The 19202-nt window shown below is 40.5% G+C and overlaps 1 protein-coding gene and 1 long non-coding RNA gene across 2 annotated transcripts in view; both read right to left on the bottom strand.

Moving 5' to 3' along the window:
• The window catches only part of LOC110964584 (sodium- and chloride-dependent GABA transporter 2-like), a 51335-nt gene extending 34524 nt beyond the window's left edge, over positions 1 to 16811 (bottom strand). Inside the window, exons 1-6 of the mRNA XM_051958184.1 lie at positions 15713 to 16811; positions 14679 to 14818; positions 14130 to 14270; positions 13812 to 13899; positions 13568 to 13700; positions 13361 to 13495 (exon numbers count right to left, since the gene is read on the bottom strand). Of these exons, the coding sequence (XP_051814144.1) occupies positions 13361 to 13495; positions 13568 to 13700; positions 13812 to 13899; positions 14130 to 14270; positions 14679 to 14818; positions 15713 to 15756 (681 nt within the window). The 5' untranslated portion in view covers positions 15757 to 16811. The remainder of the gene's footprint in view (positions 1 to 13360; positions 13496 to 13567; positions 13701 to 13811; positions 13900 to 14129; positions 14271 to 14678; positions 14819 to 15712) is intronic.
• On the bottom strand, positions 9551 to 9929 carry LOC127536847 (uncharacterized). The gene is made up of 2 exons (XR_007946047.1): positions 9790 to 9929; positions 9551 to 9695 (listed from the first exon to the last, which is right to left on the bottom strand). It is a non-coding gene; the product is annotated as an uncharacterized LOC127536847 (long non-coding RNA).
• Positions 16812 to 19202: the final 2391 nt, after the last annotated feature.

Raw genomic sequence — 19202 nt, 5'->3', positions numbered from 1 at the left:
CACCAGTCCATCACAGGGGACGTGACGTATGTAGAGACATAGTACATAGAGACAGCCAACCAAGCACACTCATATTCACATCTATGGACAATGTACAATCACCAATTAACATCAACACGTGTTTGGACTCTGGAAGGAAGCACCCAGTGGCTGCCTAGCAGTTAATCAGTTTAGTGGAAATGTAAATTATCTCCAGGCTGACAATGAATTTCAAATGAACAACTAATAAGGAAATGCATTCATTGATTCCAGTGATGACACTGATTCAACATAAGTATTGATCTCACTCTCTATAGCAAAATTCAAAAGCATTTCATAAATTTATTTTAATATCAATGTGTTCCGTGAGATGCATCAGAGCTATCTAAAGGATTAGTTAGAAGTTTGTAGTTGTTAGAAGTGTGGATTTTAAGGCGAATGAATGCAGCAGTTTAAACCAACATAACCATCTTGCTTCAAATGTACTTGAACAAAAAATGTCCCAACGCGCTTTCCTTACTTGCACATGTGCAGCACTTACAAGGTTACAAGGACCGCAGGAGGGAAAGACGCCATTTTCATTTCACCTGCTGCGATGCGTGCGTATGCAAATTCTTTTTTTTATATTTAAATTTTTTTTTTTTAATTATTTTTTATTGTCATCACACAGCTTACAGGCATTCAACATTCAAGTATGTCCAACTGAGCAATATTAACAAGAACATAACAGTAACAGTAACAAAAAAAGGAAGGGAAAGCCAAGATCTTCATGGTGATACAGGGTCAAGAGACAATTTCAAAAGACAATTGTACAGCCGCAGTGCCTTCTTAGATTTACAAAGTTTTAGAAATTCCATGAGAGATGTTAGTTCTTTTAAGAAAACAATAAAAACAGGTTTTACATTACCAAATTTACATTTGTGTATGAAAAATTTAGCCATAATAATTAATTTGTCAGTAACAAAGCTTTTTTCTTTGTCACCTAAGACAAAACCAAATTTAACATCAGCATATTTCAAAAATGGAGTACCCAAGTCATTATGTGTCGCCCAAATATAGAAACTATCCCAAAAAATCTTTATAAAAACACAGCTAAAAAATAAGTGTTCCTCAGTTTCAATGTTACCGGTACAAAAGACACATTCATTGTCACCAATATTAAACTTAGAGTTGAAAAATTCTTTACAGGGATATATATTATTAATAATTTTAAAATGTACTTCTTTGGCTTTGAAGGGAATAGGAAATTTAATATAATTGCATCTAATGTTTTTAAGTGTGCGTATGCAAATTTCTCCTCATCCCTTTCCATCCATCGCCATTCATCTGTTTGATAAGTATGAAGCTTCATATAGCAATATATATTATAAAATGTTACATATGACAGCTGTGTATGATATTTTTAGCTCTTAGTGCTCAGGCATGTACTTTGATAGCATTGTAGCGCTAGCTTAGGTTTTCATCAACGAAAACTAATCCTAATACTAATTAAACTAAACTTGATGAAATCAGAATAATCCATGTGGTTTATGCTTTTATTATCGTTAGAATAGAAATAGTAACTTAAAACATGTTAAAAATTAATTAATGTAAACATATGAATACAATCAAAGATGCATGGAAATATACACATTTAATAAAAAACAAACAATAGGAGAAGTTAAACTAAATTATGTGGTCCTCGCATTCTTGCTGGTCAGCGAATCCAAGTATGTTCACCAGGTGGCACTGCAACTGAATTTCAGCTAATGGATGTGATGAGGGCCAAACTATGATCACATATGTAAAGTTTCAGGCAGATTGGTAGCCTAGCCACGCTATACCCATGTTTCTGACGGCACAAGGGTCTAGGGAAGCTCGACAGGGAGGGAGGTGGGCTAAAAGGTTGTCTATCAAATCCCTCTGCAGCAGTTGGGTAGGTATACAACCAATCAACGCAACGAATAGGCTGACGTAGTTCCGAGAGCACCGGCGGATTGTGGCGAAGTCCCATTAGCTTCCCAACCAGTGGAGCCGTGGAGCCAACTGGTATATTAAGGATTTGCCATATCCCGTCGGCATAAGTCCAAATACGTCTTTCTTCTCAATGAAATACTTAAGTGCCGTCCTTTGTTTATCTTTCAAGTTGAATTTTAGCTTCAAATCTTTAAGGGCTGTGGCCAAAGCCGAGTCGAAAGATAACTGTTTATTGTGCGCTGGTTGTTTCTGTAAGAATCATCACGCCTCTGTCGTCACTTAGTTACGCCCGCCTTCTGACTCTACACTTCATGGTGATTGGTCCGGCCAGTTTTAGGAGAATCCAACCTCGAGCCTTATGGAGGGTAACTAGACCCACCCTGGCAGAGAATTAAATTCGTTGCCGTGGGTTGTCTAGGCTAGCAGATTGGAGCATGTACAGGCTAATTTTGCAGCACTTCCTGTCCATCCATGACATCCCCAGCAACAGCCAGGAGATACTACCACCTTACTTCCAGAGTGTCCTCTCTCCTTCACCTCGCCTTGCATGTCTTTTTGAGCTCACTTTCTGTTCAATACACCTAAAAGTTCAGATTGAAAATGATGTTTCCCTGTCCTCTTATACGTAGCATACAAGTTTTGTGTGTCTTTATATTCACCAATTCTCACCCAAGCAGTTAATCCATTTAGTGGGAATGTAAATTATTTCCAGGCGGAGAATTTCAAATGAACAACTGATAAGGAAAGTTGTTCACAGATTCCAGAGCTGCTGTTCATTACCAACTTGCACAAACAATTCCTTCTTTTGAACAGAAGTAGACTGTACTCATCTGCTGTTTTACAATGCGGAATGGTTATTTTTATTGTGAGTCGAAAAATATCATGATGACAGGAAGACTATCACTACAGTTTTGACATTTAAATACAGTTAATAGTCTAGTGCAGTGGTCGGCAACTGGCGGCCCGCGGGCCAAAACTGGCCCGTCAGGAATAATATCTGGCCCGCCAGATGATTTTGAAAATTTGATTTGGCACGGAGTCAAGCCAGTCCGCAGTGTTGGGCAGTAACGTCACTACAAATAGCGTCGTTAGTAGTTTAACTACATTTTTCTGTAACGACGTGGTAGCGTCGTTGTTTACAAAATCAAAAAACGTTTCGACAGCTTAGCTAATCTTTTGATCATGTAGCGCGGTAGCGAATGCAAAAAGCTACATTTTAAAATGATGAATGTTGCAACTGCTTGAGAGCGGAGCTTTCTGCTCTGCTTGCGGGTCTCATCTCACACTTTTATAGGATGGACAGTGACATCCTCTCCAAACGCGACATGTCTGGTCGACCAATAGAAGCGCAGGCAACTGTTGATGCTCGTCATTCAACAATCCCTTCCACTGGCATCCACCACCACAACAGACGCTCGCTTCAGTTCACTGAAGACGCAGGCATGAGAAGGTAGTCAGCAGTCACCCGTGGCCCCTTACCTAAATAGTTATATGAGTTTTTGTGAAAAACAGAAGAAAAGCTTGTTTCATGATACCTACTGGCCAGCCCCAAGGCGCAAGTTTTCTGTCTAACTTCAAAGCACGTCAATTACAAATCTGAGAACCCGATATACAGCTTGCTACCCGAATATCCTCAACCAGCAGCAATTAGCCTAACCACCACATGTCAACCGACAGAATTCAATTCAATTAATTCAATTTTATTATATAGCGTCAATTACAGTCAAATCGTCTCAAGACGCTTTACAGAACCATATGCCTGACCCCCAGAGCAAGCCAAAGGCGACAGTGCAAGGAAAAACACCCTTTTAACAGGGAAGAAACCTGGAGCAGAACCCCGGCTCAAATAGGGGGGACCCCATCTGCCTGCTGGCCGGGCGGCGTTGAAGAAGGACAGAAGAGGCACAGGGGGAGGATGGGGAGAAGAGGGAGGCGTGAGAAAGCCAAGGAAAACACAACACAATTTGAATACATGCATGACAGGATATGTGACACAGCCAAAGTATAAGCTAACATTGAAAACTGACTCATAGTTTTACTCTTATGATGTACGCTCTGACATTAAACATACTCCTTATATAGCTAGCAGTAAATATCAAACAGTATGTAAGTTAGCATAACAGTATATTGAAGGCGATGCAGAGTTGACCTCGTGGGAAAAGGGAATGGAAGCAGAGGGCTGGTGGAAGGTCAGTAGCAGCATCCCACAGTGGACATGTGGAACTGGACCAGCTGGGAACATCGACCGCAGATCTGAAGCATCCAGCTCTGGACCAGGGACACTCGGAGAAATAAGCACAGGGAACAGAGTGAATGTACTGTCAATAACGGTATAACCAACATATTAATACTGCTCAAAGGTATGATAGAGAAGCTTCGCTCTCAGTGCGTGAGAAGAGCAGATCCCTAAAAAATAAATTGGTTCCTGTCTCAGGCAGCCTCCAAAAGGAACCTATACAGCATAGCTTAGGGCAGATAGAAGGGACTGTCCAAGAGAGGGAAGTCAGCTGTACAATGAAGACACAAGACCGAACCTCTGATGGTGTCCACCCAGTCAGCCCCCAACTATAAGATTGTCAAACAAGGAACGCTTTAAGGCCTGGTCTTAAAAATAGAGGAGGGTGTCTGCCCTCCCGAACCCAAACCAATGGAGCGGTTCCACAGGAAGAGGCGCCTGATACTGAAGGCTCTGCCTCCCATTCTACTTTAGAAATTCTAGGAACAACAAGTAAGCTGCAGTTTGAGAGCGAAGAGTTCTACTAGGATAATAAGGTACTATCAGATCTTTAAGATATGATGGAGATTGGTTATTAAGAGCTTATATGTCAGAAGAAGGATTTTAAATCTATTCTGGATTTAACAGGAAGCCAGTGAAGAGAAGCAAGTATAGGGGAAATATGATCTCTTTTTGCTAACTCCTGTCAGTACTGCTCGCAGCAGCGTTTTGGATCAACTGTAGATGTTTGAGAGAGCTATTTGGACCACCCGATAATAAGGAATTGCAATAGTCAAGCCTGGAAGTAACAAAAGCATGAACTAATTTTTCTGCATCACTCTGAGACAGAATGTTCCTAGATTTTACAATATACGCAGGTGAAAAAGGAAGTCCTACAGACTTGCTTTATGTGTGAGTTAAAAGGACATGTCCTGGTCAAAAATAACTCCAAGATTCCTCACAGTAGTACTTGGAGGCCAATGTGATGCCATCCAGCAGTAACTATTTGCTTTGAAAGCGAGTTTCTAAGATGTTTGGGGCCAAATACAATGACTTCAGTTTGTTCTGAATTTAAGCAGTAGGAAGTTAAAAGTCATCCAGGTTTTAATGTCCTTAAGACAATCTTGCAGTCTAGCTAACTGATCAGTTCATCTGGCTTCATAGATAATACAATTGGTGTTCAATCCTGCATAACATGAAGCTTAATACAATGCTTCCTAATTAATATTGCCTAAAGGAAGCATGTATAATGTGAAAGTATCGGTCCTAAGACAGAACCCTGAGAACTCCGTGATTAACTTTAGTCTGCCTCAGAAGAGTTATTGTTGACATGCACAAACTGGAACCTATCTGATAAGTAGGATTTAAACCAATCCAGTGCTGTCCCTTTAATGCCAATTGAATATTCTAGACGCTGTAATAAAAGTTTTTTGGTCGATTGTGTCAAACGCTGCACTAAGATCTAACAAAACAAGTATAGAGACTAGTCCATTATTCTGATTGCTATGAGAAGGTCATTAGTAACTTTCACTAGAGCTGTTTCTGTGCTATGATGCACTCTGAAGCCTGACTGAAACATTTCAAACAAATTATTCTTTGTAGGTGTTCACACAATTGATTTGCAACTGTTCTTTCCAGAATTTTAGAGAGAAATGGTAGGTTGGATATCGTCTATAGTTAGCTAACACATCTGGATCTAAAGTGGGCTTTTTAAGCAAAGGTTTGATGACAGCAACCTTAAAAGCCTGTGGTACATAGCCTGTTACTAGAGAGAGATTAATCAGATCTAACATTGAAGAATTAATTAAAGGTAAAATCTCCTTGAAGAGTCTAGTTGGGATAGGATCTAAAAGACATGTTGATGTTTGGATGTAGAAACTGTTGAAATTAGTTCAGAGAGACATATAGGAGTGAGAATTCTAAAGATCATCAGGTCTAACAGCCAATTCAAAAGCATCTGTGACATTTGTAGGAAGGGCCAGATAATTTATCTCTAATCATAACTATTTTCTGTGTAAAGAAGCTCATGAAGTCGTTACTGGTTAAAACAAAGAATACAAGGTTCAACAGAGCTCTGACTCTTTGTCAGCCTGGCTACAGTGCTAAAGAGAAACCTAGGGTTGTTCTTGTTCTCATCTATTAAAGATGAATAATAAGTTGTCCTGGCATTTATGAAGAGCTTTTTACTAGATTACTAGACTATTTTTCCAAGCCACATACACTACCTCTGAATTAGTGGAATACCACTTTCTTTCAGCTTTTCGGGATGCCTGCTTTAAAGTCCGCAGCTGGGAATTATACCAAGGAGCAAGTCTTCTCTGAGATATAAACTTTTCTTTTTTACAGGTGGCAACACTATCAAGAGTTGTACGCAGTGAGGCTGAAGCATTATTAACATAATAATCCACTTCTGTGGGGTAAAATAATAATATTTGCCTTCTGATTTATCAGTAAATGTTGCTGAAGTAAACAGTGAGGGTATTATTTCCTTAATTTAGATACTGAATTGTTCAGACAAACACCTACTGTAATGATATTTGTTCTCAGCTGCTAAACAATCCTTTACTTTAAATTGAAATGTTATCATAAAATGGTCAGAAAGAAGAGGGTTCTGGGGAAATACTGTTAACTCTTCAATTTCTATGCCATAAGTCAGGACAAGGTCAAGAGTGTGATTAAAACTATGAGTTGGTTTATTTACATGTTGAGAAAACCAATTGAGTCTAATAATGAATTAAAAGCTGTTGTAAGGCTGTCGCTGTCTACGTCAACATGAATGTTAAAGTCACCCACAGTAATAACTTTGTCTGAACTGAGCACTAATTCAGATAAAAAGTCTGAGAATTGAGATAAAACTCAGAATAAGGAGCAGGAGGACGATATATAACAACAAATAAAACTGGTTTCTGAGCTTTCAAATTTGGATGAGAGAGACTAAGAGTGAGATTTTCAAATGAGCTGTAATCAGGTTTAGGCCTCTGGTCAATTTTAAACTAGAATGGTAGATTGCTGCTACTCCTCCTCCTCGGCCTGTGATTCGAGGAATATGACAGTTAATATGACTAGGGGAGTTGATTCGTTTAGGCTAACAAATTCTTCCTGCTGCAACCAGGTTTCAGTCAAACAGAACAAATCAATCTGGTGATCAGTTATCAACTCATTTACTAGCAGAGATTTAGACAAGAGAGATCTAATATTTAACAGACCACATTTAATTTTCCTGTCTCTTTGCTCTGTTGAAATAGAGGTATTAATTTTTATTAAATTTTTGTGGTTACTATTCTTTTGTATATTTTTGATTTGATTAATTTATTGAATTTGGTGGTCGGGGGACAGACACAGTCTCAATAAATTAACTGAATAAAATTAACTGAATTAACTGAATAAGATGCACACACAAACGAGCTAGTTTTCAACATCTAAAATTCGCGTGGCAGTAAATTAATTAAATTAAGCGTAGGTTGTGTGGTGGCAGTGTGTGAATATGTATAAATTGTGGGATTAAATAATTAACTGATACATATAGGAGGGAAGAGGTATGGGAGAAAACGAGGTAACAGTAAAACCAAAATCTGTCTTCTTCAGTATTACTGTTAACACTAATGAGCAAATGGCTGAAAAAAAATAACAGAAAGGGTAACAAAAGTGATGGCATAAATGATTAAATATCTTAATCTTACACTCAAGACCAAAATTGAGTTAAGTAGTAGTGGATACAGCACTTTGGGAAAGCATTGAATGATTTTACATAGATATTAGACTTAAGAAATAAAATTGATTTAATACCCAACGTGAATACCCAATTATGTATAGAATTGTCTGACTATAATATTGCTTACTTTATATGGAAATTATATCAAATGTAACCTATTATACCCTCCAATGTAAGTGGTGTGGTAATATAAGCTACTGCAACGTAATTATCAGATACATTATGTCTGCAATACAAACTAAAAAGAAAATCAAAACAATGATTTCTAATGTAAAAAGGTTGATTCATTTTAAATATAGGCTTCCACATATTCCAGTGTATCAACTTACTAAGTTTGGAGCACTGAGAAAAAAATGATGGTTTAATATAAACAAGTCAGCATTTCTTGTCTCCGTTTGACTGACTTCATTAGTCCCTGAAATTTTTTGGTAAGAAAAAAAGTAACTTGAATGTATGAAGCTACTTTGGCCATATTGCTGTAGCTTAGCTTGCTACATTTATGTGGGTCATCGCTTCAGTGTAGTGAGCTTGATTTCACACAGAGTAGCTGGTAGCTTAGCTCATTACAGTTTCCAAGTAGCTTGCCCAACACTGGCCAGTCCGTCACCCGCAACACGAAACTCGCGTGGTCGGCTGCTGCCGGGCATTTCCGCGTTTGCACTACTGGCCGGACACGGTTGTACCAGCCAGATTTCACTGAGCAACAGTGTGTGCCAAAAACGTGTGTGTCTCGGCAGTCATTTTTAATACATCTGTGATCAGAATTGAGACGTGTGTCCCAAGCAGAGGCGATCAGCTGTAGAAGCTCCACTGCTCGTGGTATCGCAGCCACCCCCCGCTCGCGGAAATCGGAACGCGCACCCCCCCGCAGGTTGGCCGCTGTTCGATTGTTTACAAACATTTTGGCCCGAAGCCACATCTACTTGCCGACCCCTGTCGAGTGGATCAATTTCATTCAGGGACAGGGGAATGAAAAGCTGCTTCGATAACCATTCCCACTTGCAGTGACGTTTTTTATGTACAAGTTCGGTATGATCAGTGTGACACAGCAAAAACAAACAAGACAAGACTTTGGACGTCAAGTAATGTTTAATAAGCAAAGAAAGTTATCTTAAGGGCAGTAGCCAAATCAGTGTCAAATCTAAGTTGCTGGCACACAAAACACAATTGCTCAAGAGTTAAGTATCAGGTGATCATTCTGTTCTTCCATTTCAGCTGGCAAAGAACTCTGGTCCCCTCTGTCTTTTGGTCAGTGAGTTTTCAATATCAGGCTGGCACAGGCGATGAAAACGCTGTGAAATAGAAGGAAATATTCACCAACAGTTCCAACAAAAGGACACAGCAGTAGTTCTATGGCTGCTGAAAGAAAACTTGTAGTCTGTCATCTCGAAATCACCACACTCTGGTGACATGGAGACTAACAATAATCCCAAAAGCTACAACTAATCTAGTGGGAACATGAGTTTAGATTTGATTTCATTTCATAAAGTAACAGTGGACATCATGTCTACTCATGTCAAAGTGTCCGAGGATCTATGAAGCCTTTTATTTGAAAGTTTGTGTTTAAAATTACAAAGGCATTTACTTTTCATTGAAAGACACCCACAGCTTGTCTTCCTCTTTCATTGTTACCATTATAATCAGTTACACAGTTGTCCCCACCTCTTTGAGGGTTCCAGTCCCAGTGATCAACTTATACAGTGCACATCCAGGCACAAGCAGGATTGAGGAGAGGGCCAGTAGCCAACCCAACACATGCGCCCAGTCTGGGTACACGTACCAGCGATTAAAGGTCAGAGGCTGGTACTCAACTAAAGAATATATGAAAGAGCCCTAAAACGAGGAAAAATAGATGGTTCAGTCTCTGGAGTCTGATTCTGATCTAATGACTGCATTATAGCACTGAAACACAGAAAGCCTGTCTCACCAGTGAGACCAACGGTGTGAGGTAGAGCCAGCAGATTTTGAAAAATGGGTTGGCCTTCACCCCTGTCATGTTCTTAATGATGTCATACAACCGATCTTGCCCCTTGATAGGAGAAACAAGATCAGTTAAACAGGATTAGTTTGATCAGTCAGACCAGTTTGTGAATCACTTGGTATGAGGACTTTGCATATGCTTTCCACCTAAGTGGAAGTAACCTGTTACTTGTCATGAGAAGTACTACTCAGCCTGCAAAACAGTAACAGGGAGGGGTTGGTTTTCAGGTAACCCTGACAGATTTAGCTCTCTGCAAAACATATCATGGTAAAAAGTAAATAGTGTTTTACAGACAGCATACCTACCAAATATCCATCCCAGTGCCAGCGTTTCAAACACACAAAGAAAGAGGAGGCAGGCTCCATTGCAAGCGTAGTAGTCCATCATCTGAACACATACATCCCTCCCTAGGGATAACAGCAAGATATCAATATGATATGCATTTATTTCCTTCTCAAATGTATGAAGGCCCTTCAGCCGAACATTCCTTTGTATGTTGCAATGAGGAAAAATTGCATTATGAATACTATCTTTAACAGAAATACATACCAATATTGGCGTGATGAGAAAATGTGTAATAGAACATTAAATACTGACTTCAGTGATCATGACAAGCTGACAGAAGAAGCATATTAAGCAGAAATGACGAGGAACCTCTCCCGTCGGCCTGCAATGCGCATAACTTTAGGAAACAGATCAATGACAGACGTCATCACCACCTCCATGGCAACAAACTGTACAGTGAACGGACAAATGAGAAGAAATCAGTTTTCTAAATATAAATTAAATCTTTCAACAAAAGAATGCTTTGACAATGCATCTTACTTGTGTGTCCAAACCCAAGAGAAGGAGCATGACAAAGAAACAGATGGACCACAGTTGAGGCAGAGGCATCATGGCTACAGCCTGAGGATAAGCAATAAACGCCAAGCCTGGACCTGGAAAACAACATCAGAATGATGGTTGACTGCATGTTCTCCTTCTACTAGCTGTGCTTGCCTTTTAGACAATTTGGAAACAATAGCCTTTGCTTGTAAGAGCAAAAGAACTGTGCTACAACAATGGAACAATGGGAGTTTGCCAGTTAAATGAGGAAAGACAATATTGAATGATGGGAATGCGTATTAGATGTAAGGATGAGGATGGATGAGGAGGTTGTCTGGGTGGCTGATCTGGTGAGACTTGATGGGATGTCATAAGCTTGGGAGAAGAACACTAATGGATGAAGTTGGAGTAAATTCAGAGCACCGTCAGAAACTAAAAAAGGCCAGCATATACTTTATAGCATAGGGTGCCCACTTGATAAACCAGAGGATACCCTCACTCACTTTAACATCCCAGTCTTAGGTGTCTGATGTATGCAAGAAGGGATTATCAACATATAGTCCTACACAATAGATCACTGACTGAGAGGGAACAGTAGCATGAACATCATTAAAGATGCAGTGATTGAGAACATCTGATGTGAGGAGTGAATGCTTTGCTATGTGACAGGTACTTGTTTTGAAAACCTTTAGGAAGCACTGGCGCCTTGGAATGAGAGATGGATGCTTGGTTGTTTGTCTCTCTGTGTTGCCCTGTGATGGACTGGCGACTTGTTCTGGGTGTATCCTGCATTTGCCCTCAGTCAACAGACACCCCCCAAAAGCCCCCTCCGACCCTACAGAGTATAAAGCAATGTATAGATTTTGGGTGGATAACTGTTTAGATTGTAAAATGACATGTCTACTGAGGGAAAATGCAGTTGGTAGTTGACATGATATGACTTGAAACAGTCCTAGCCTGTTTTGTAGGTTGAGAGTGTGAGTGGAACTAGTTGAATATGGTGGCTGAAAATGGGGGAGCTGTAGTCATATGAATGTGTGATTTGGGGGCCAAGAGTCTGAATTTGTGAAACAAAAAGAAGGACAAAAAGTAAATGATGTGGTTGCGATGCATGGACATGTAAGTTGTTTGGTGGAGGAAGTGGTGGTGAGATTAATGTAAGCCTGCACAGGATGAGCTTGTGCTTGTGATTTGTTCATGATCTGTTTATGAAGTCTGAGTAGATGAGCATGGACTTCCTGTACCATTTATGCCCACAGAAAATGGAAGTTTTGATGATGAGGTACAACTCAAGGAATGTAGACAAGGGGAAACTGGACTGAAAGTTGAGGGAAGCTAAACTCTGAGGGCCACTTGGAAGTGAAAATCATATCTGTGTAAAGATGGAAGTCCTCAGGTTTGATGATATAGTGAAGGTAGAAGAAGGAAAGGCGTCTCCAGAAAAACAGAAAATCCTTCCAGAAACACATTTCCAATTTTCATGCATCAGCTAATGAGACCTTGTTAGGGAGAGGAAGGATGGCTGCTGCTTTTGCCAGAAGGTTGAAGATGATTGATTGGAGGTTAGGAATGGAGGGAGTGATGACAAGGAAATCATCAAGAAGATGATCAATGTACAGATGTCTGTGGGTTGTTGTTGAGGATCCAACAAAAAGCTTCAGAAAGAGAGTTGAAGATCTCAGGGCTGCTCATGCAGCTGAATGTCAGACAATGTAATAAGCTTTTTTTGCAGAAAACACTGAAGAAATGGAAGCTGTCAGGACCAACAGACAAGACTTTGAAAGCTCTGGTAATGTCTGCTTTGGAGAGCCAAGCAACATGTCATGCCAAATGGATCCAAAATCCGATCCAAACTAAATACAATCCAAAATTCCAGGTTAGATAAGCTTTCGAGAAGCCCTTGTGGCCCCAGGTAATGTTCTGTAGATCTTCCTCTTCACTGTCCATGTCACACAGAACACTTCTGTGATCCTCTCTAGTTATGCTTCTATACTGTGTTGTTGTTCTCTAACACACAATATTTCTTCAAGATTCTTGGTTTTACAAGAGACCAATGAAAAGAAATACTTCAAACAGCTAACGGGTCTTGTCTGAAAAATTAAGTTTCCCCAGTTTTACTACTGTATCATGAAGTGTAACAAGTTGGTAGAAAATAGTCAAATTCCACAACACTGTCTGCAGGAAGATGAGATTTTATGTTTCTGAATATCTCTGAATCTATACCTGACTCTGCCACTTCTGCAATGGGAACGCCCTGCTCATGAGCCATGAATCCAAGCACTGAGAAGACTGCAAACCCAGCTACAACACTGGTACCACTGTTCAGCAAACACAGCCACAGACAGTCTCTGCAAAACATGGAAACACAGAGAGTACGCTTTCATTTCATAGCATGTGGCTGAAATATTTTTAATATGATGTTGCTTGACTCTTATCTTGCACCTGTCCGAAACGTTGATGGTTTTCTGAGTCCTGAAACTAAACATTAAGCCCAATCACTCATAGACAAGTACTGACCTGTAGCAATTGTTGTTGCGCTTGTTGTAGCTTCCCAGCACAATTAGGGATCCGAAACCGATACTGTACGAGAAGAAGATCTGAGACCCAGCCTCCATCCACACCTGTTCCCACAGCAGCAGTCAGTACATTTGTCCACCTGCTCTCTGCACTGTTAAAACCATCAGACATCTACCTGAGGATCTGTGAGTCGTGAGGGTTCAGGCAGAAGATAAAACTTCACTCCTTGTAGTGCACCAGGAAGAGTGAGTCCACGAATCAGGAGAATCAGCAGCATCACATAGGGGAAGGTAGCAGTGAAATACACCGCCTTGAAAAGAAAAATCATTTCAGATTGTCCTGTGTAATCATTCAAACTAGTTTTTATTGTCTCTATAAATACCTTCCCTGTAGACTTGACCCCTTTCCAGATACAAAAGTAACAGATGATCCACATAGCAATTACACACAACAGCACCTCCCACCTGATGCTGCCGATCTCCTCAATGCCCCCTGAGATAGCCAGCACACGTCGTCTGGAAGTAAAAAGATGAACAGCTTTGTTTAGCATTAAATGTCAATCAAATACTAACTTTAAATGTGTATTATAGTCTTGAGGTTTCATTTATTCATCTATGCAGACATACTCCCAGAATTCTATGGCTGCAGAGGTTGAATTGGTCTGATTTGTCCACCGTATGCTGGCATTTTTTGTTGAATAATCTACACAGTCATCTAGAAGGACGGAGGGAAGAAATAAAAAAAAATTAACACTTGTCAGAGTTTTTATCGACATTTTTGCCATGTTGGTGACCGTGCTGTAAAACCTGTATGTGTTTATGCAGATATTTTGCAAGAATCAACCATTGGACTGGAGGCATTATGTTCTGTAGTTAAGTTCTATGTTAGTTTTAACGTTTGTTTGACCTCAATGCATCAGACAGTGAAACAATCTTTGCATTTACCTGTGTTCCAGTAGTTGTTGCAGCTGGCCCAGGGGAGCTGGGAGCTGAAGGAGAACACGAGGTAGAGCAACGCCCAGGCCAGAATAATAAGGTATGTCATACAACCGTAGAGGATGATCAGCTGCCCTCCATAGCCAATACCTGCAGGGCCAGATTTGATATTTTCTGTTATAGACAAACCTCCATTTACCTATTACCCAAACTGTTTGTTGTATGGAACCACAGGAATCTGACTGACCAGCTCTGCTACTAGAACTGTTTAGTCACTGAGGAAAAGACTTTAAAGATAACAAGACGTGAAACAAAAGCAAATTAAATAGCTAACTAATAATGCTTAGAAATATTTAAAAGTTACTTGATTTTACAAGTGAATGTGTTTCAGACTGGACACTTTGATAGGTTTAACCATTTATGTCAGAATGACATGCATTTGTGTTTGACGATGACTGTGTTATAGAGAGATCTTTCTGAAGCTTTGTGTGGTGCATGCAGTATATGATTTTATTTTTCATACTCTGCTACAATAAAGTCTTGAACAGTGCACTGTACCTTCTGCCAGTGGGCATAATTTCCTCCAGCATGTGATGCTGCCCTCCTGAGTGTACTGGCCCATGGTCGTCTCCAGCAGGAACAGGGGTACCCCACAGGTCACCACAAATACCAGATATGGCACCAAGAACGCACCTGAACTTACACAGTACACAAAATACACAGTGTTGCATACCTGTGCTGCATTTTCTATGTAACAAATACACTATGAGTAAATAAATATGGATGATATTTGCATCATATAGGTGTTTATTGATTTTTCTTGACAAATCAGTAGAGGTTCATTGCATTAACACAATAGTTTATGGTTTTGGTACGTCAAGACAAAAATGAATTAAATTTACATCATCAAATAAATGAAAATCCACTACGTTAGTTGTTCTGAATGAAGGTCGTCTCAACATGTGTCCTGTACTTTTCTTCAACTGGACTGCAGCACACTTGAGCTTCCTGGAGCACCCAAATTTGGAACATCTTCAAAAAACACAGACAGAGCTGTACATGGTCATGTTTTTGAGTTTCAGTTTCTGGTCTTGTTTTGTAAGCCTGTTCCCTCTGTGTTTTTCCTGTTCACATATCTCTTGTACTTCCCTGTTTGTGTCTGTCTGTGTTGGTCTGTGTATGTTTCATATCCCACTTCAGTTACTTCTTGTTCTATTTTCAAGTTAGTAACTTTGTGTACCTATGTGCTTGTACTTTCACCTAGTCTCATCTGCTGCCTTGCCTCTGGACTTATATGTCTCCAGCACCTGAGTTAAACAACATCTTACCTATTCCTGACCCTGTTCCTGCACCAGACGATGCCTTACTTGATCCAACATCCTTTCTTGAGTCGGCCTTGTTTGTTGCCTCATTTGTTCTGGCAGATGTCTCCTTTGTTCCTGAGTCTAGCTATTCGTACTTTGTTCCCGTGTCTGGGACCATCTCCACCAAGGTACCAAGGTCCCGGCCACAGGCAGCTGACACAAAGACTGTTTCTGAGTCTGCTGACATCTGCTCTATTTCTGAGTGTTTTTCTGAGACCCCTGACGTACCTCCTCTTGACGCAGTCACCTGCACCCCTGCTCCTGGATTGCATTTATTTGAAATCTCCTTTGTTCCAGAGTTGGTCCTCCCAGCAGACACCCGGGCTGAGAAGCTCGTGGGCCCCGTCTGCTGCAATCTGTTAGCATCTGTCTGACCCAACTCTGAAGTCCCACTTTAACTGGCCTCCAGCCGAGCTTCCAGAAGGGTACACCTGTGTGTCGTTCTCCTGCCCATCCTCCCAGATGGTTCTGCTTTTCCATCAGTCCCCTGCCCAGCCTCTAGAGAGGTTTTGTCTTCACTGCTGGGCTCCTGCCTATCCATGCAACCCTTTTTGATCTTCAGGCTGTATAATTCTTTGTCCCACTTGTCTGCCTGCCCTTCTACTGAAAAATGTTGTCTCTCTAGTTAAACTTTATCCTAACCCTGTCAGTTGCCAGTTTATCCATTTGTCTACCTTGTTCTCCTGACAGCCATTATTTCCATTATATCTGTTCAGCCCACTGTCTTTGTCACGCCCCCTTCTGCTTCAGTTGACTGGCTCGTTTGTCTAATGACGAGCGGCTGTGCTTACCAGCACTGTATTTATTTATTGGCTTATGTATTCCTGGATCAGCAGCTGTCTTGTGTTTGTTCACTTGTTAACCTTCAGTGAGCTTCTTTATCAAAGCTTTTGTGTTTTTGCCTGCTTGCCATGTGTGTGTGCATTTGGATTCTTCCTTGAACTCCCTGACATAGACGACAACCAGATTTATACAAAGGTTGTATGTTTTAAGAACTGATTAATCCCACCAAGGAGAGTGTGAACCTTGGGATAAATTTTGTGAACGATTAGAAACTGACGAGTCATTCAGAAGATTCTGATGATCGCTTCACCTTGAAGTGCATCTCTGTAAATCGAGCAGCTTCAGACTTTGGACTGCTGTCTGGACAACCAGAAAGTCTGAACACACCATGTATTTGCTAATTGTTGAATTTGTGTCCAGTCTCTACTCCAGTTTCTAAATCATGATGTTTCTGTTTTACTGACTTGAGCAAGTAATTTGAGGACATCACTGCAATTGAGATTACATATCTCGTCACTAAGTAACTTATCAATCACATTTATTTGAAAGTTAAAATCAATTAAACATGTTTTTATTGTGTGAATGCGCCTCAGCTTAGTCAATTTCAAATATGAAGTTTGTAATTTTGGAAAGATTGTCGATATTTGGCTACTTGGTAGCATGTTCCAGATTTAAATCCATCCCTAAATAAAACAACAACGAAAACATTGCATTAAATATACTCAGCAAAACTGCAAATTCAACACAAGCATGCAGTGAGCATCACGTTTGCTTACCTCCTCCATTTTTGTAGCAGAGGTAAGGAAACCTCCACACATTGCCCAGGCCAACGACATTCCCAGCAACAGCCAGGAGAAATTCCACTTTACTTCCCAGTGTCCTCTCTCCTCCATCATGTCTTTTTGAGCACACTTTCTGTTCAATAAAGTTTGAAGCTGATGTTTCCCTGTCCTCTTACACTTACCATACAGTTTTTTTGTGTGTGTCATGTAATGAGCAACTGCCCAAGCAGTTAATCATTCATCCATCCTTATCTATACACCGCTTTATTCTGTCGAGTCACTGGGGAGTTGGATTCTATCCTGGTGGATTTCGGGTGACGACAGGGTACATACTGGAAAGGTCACCAGTCCATCACAGGGGACATATGCATGGGCGTCGTAGTGGGGGAGGGGGGAGGAGGAAGGGACCTGACTACCCAGGGCCCGAGTAGGGAGAGGGCCCATGAAAATCCAGATTTTCTTTCTTTTTTTTTTTTTGGTGGTGTTTTTATTTCGAATGAATTGGGCCCTCTAATTAATTGGTGTCATCATTTATTTAAAATATATTGATAACATCAACATATTGGACATCCTGGGGCCCCCTCTTGGAGGCGCAAAATGGTTTAGTCCGCCGATAGACAGCGCCGGCAGCGTATCAGTCAGCCCAGACTGAATGAGGTGAGGTCATCATGTTGGCCAAAAAACAGAAATCAGGGTATGAGAAAAGGAAAGAACGTGAAGAAAAGGAAAAAGGCAAAATGTGGGGAAGCAACTCATGACTGCTTTCTTTCCGAAAGGTGAACAGAGTTTGCTTGTTACGTAACTGCATCCAATTAAAGTTAACATTACGTCCACTCCAGACAGTTCCTGCTCATGTTTGTATGCTAACGTTAAATCTTTAGCTTAGTTTGCCAACCACGCTGCTTGCTACAAGTAGAGACGATTATGGGCCAGCTAACGTTAGCTGTCAACATTAACCAGTTTCAGAAACAAATAGTGGCGCTGGCGCAGCTGGAGCGGCTGGAGCAGCAGTGGGCAGCCCTGAAGATGAGGCTGAAATAGTGCATAGGGATGAGCAAAGACAAGGTGAGATCGTTCAAGTATTCAAGCGCCCCTCCGCCCACGTTGGTATGTTGGTTCGCAAGGGAGAGAGGGAGAGAGAGCTGCTGACTTGTAGAATTGCTGCCTAAATGCGAGTTGTTTACCAAAAGTATTAAATAAGTAAGCCTTTTGGTTCAATGCGTGTGATATTGCCTACTAACACAGCAGAGCTGAAAGTGAAACTCCGACAGCACAGTGTCACATACACACACTCTCTCTGTCACTCACTCACTCACTCACTCACTCACTCACACACTCTCTCTCTCTCTCTCTCTCCCCCCCCCCCTCTGTTTTTCACACACACAAACACACACACACTCTCTCCCTCTTTCTTGAGACTCAAAAAAAGACAAAACTGAACCTCATTTACTTTAGTGAAAAGTTATTCGTATGTGTGGAACCAGCCAAGCAAAAATCATTTTAAAGTTGTTTTTTAAAAAAAAAAAAAAATTGGAATGCACTTTTTCCACTTTGTATTTAAATCCCGATGCAAAATATTTGCATCAGTTCTAGAGGCCTTTATGTTTATATCAATAAGTAATGCACTAAATCTAAATAGCTGTTCCTTTGAGATATCAAACAGTTTTGTTTGATATCTTTTAGCTAATGTTTGAAAGGCTTGCTAATAGAATATCTTCATTTAAAGTCAAAACTGTTTATAGTTTTGTGTATAGTATTGATGTCATGATTTATCTTAGGTCCTCACTTGTCTTTCTTATCTCCAGGTATGTTATCGGTATTGGCCTTTGTAAGCAGAAAGTTATTGGTTATCAGTATCGGTTTAAAACAAAATTATTGTGCATCCCTTGCAGTTTTAACTGAAACAAGCAGCAGCCAGTGCTATTATCAAATAGGATGTGTTATTACATGTGAGACTATAATCAGGTTGAGGCTAACATCAGTCATGTATGTTTCATGCTTGTAGATGTGTTTGAGAGTATCGAGGAGGCTGGAGAGAGAGAAAAGGAAGGGCCAAGTGAGGGAAATGCAGATGAGTTGTTGTCAGAGGACCCAGGACTATGGCCAGAGAAGCTAACTGCTCAGCAGAGAGAGACCATAGTTTGCAGACTGGC

This window comes from Acanthochromis polyacanthus, chromosome 13 (assembly GCF_021347895.1).
Source record: "Acanthochromis polyacanthus isolate Apoly-LR-REF ecotype Palm Island chromosome 13, KAUST_Apoly_ChrSc, whole genome shotgun sequence".
Lineage (NCBI taxonomy): Eukaryota > Metazoa > Chordata > Actinopteri > Pomacentridae > Acanthochromis > Acanthochromis polyacanthus.
The sequence above is the reverse complement of the archived record's forward strand: the minus strand, read 5'-3'. Positions and strand labels throughout refer to the sequence as shown.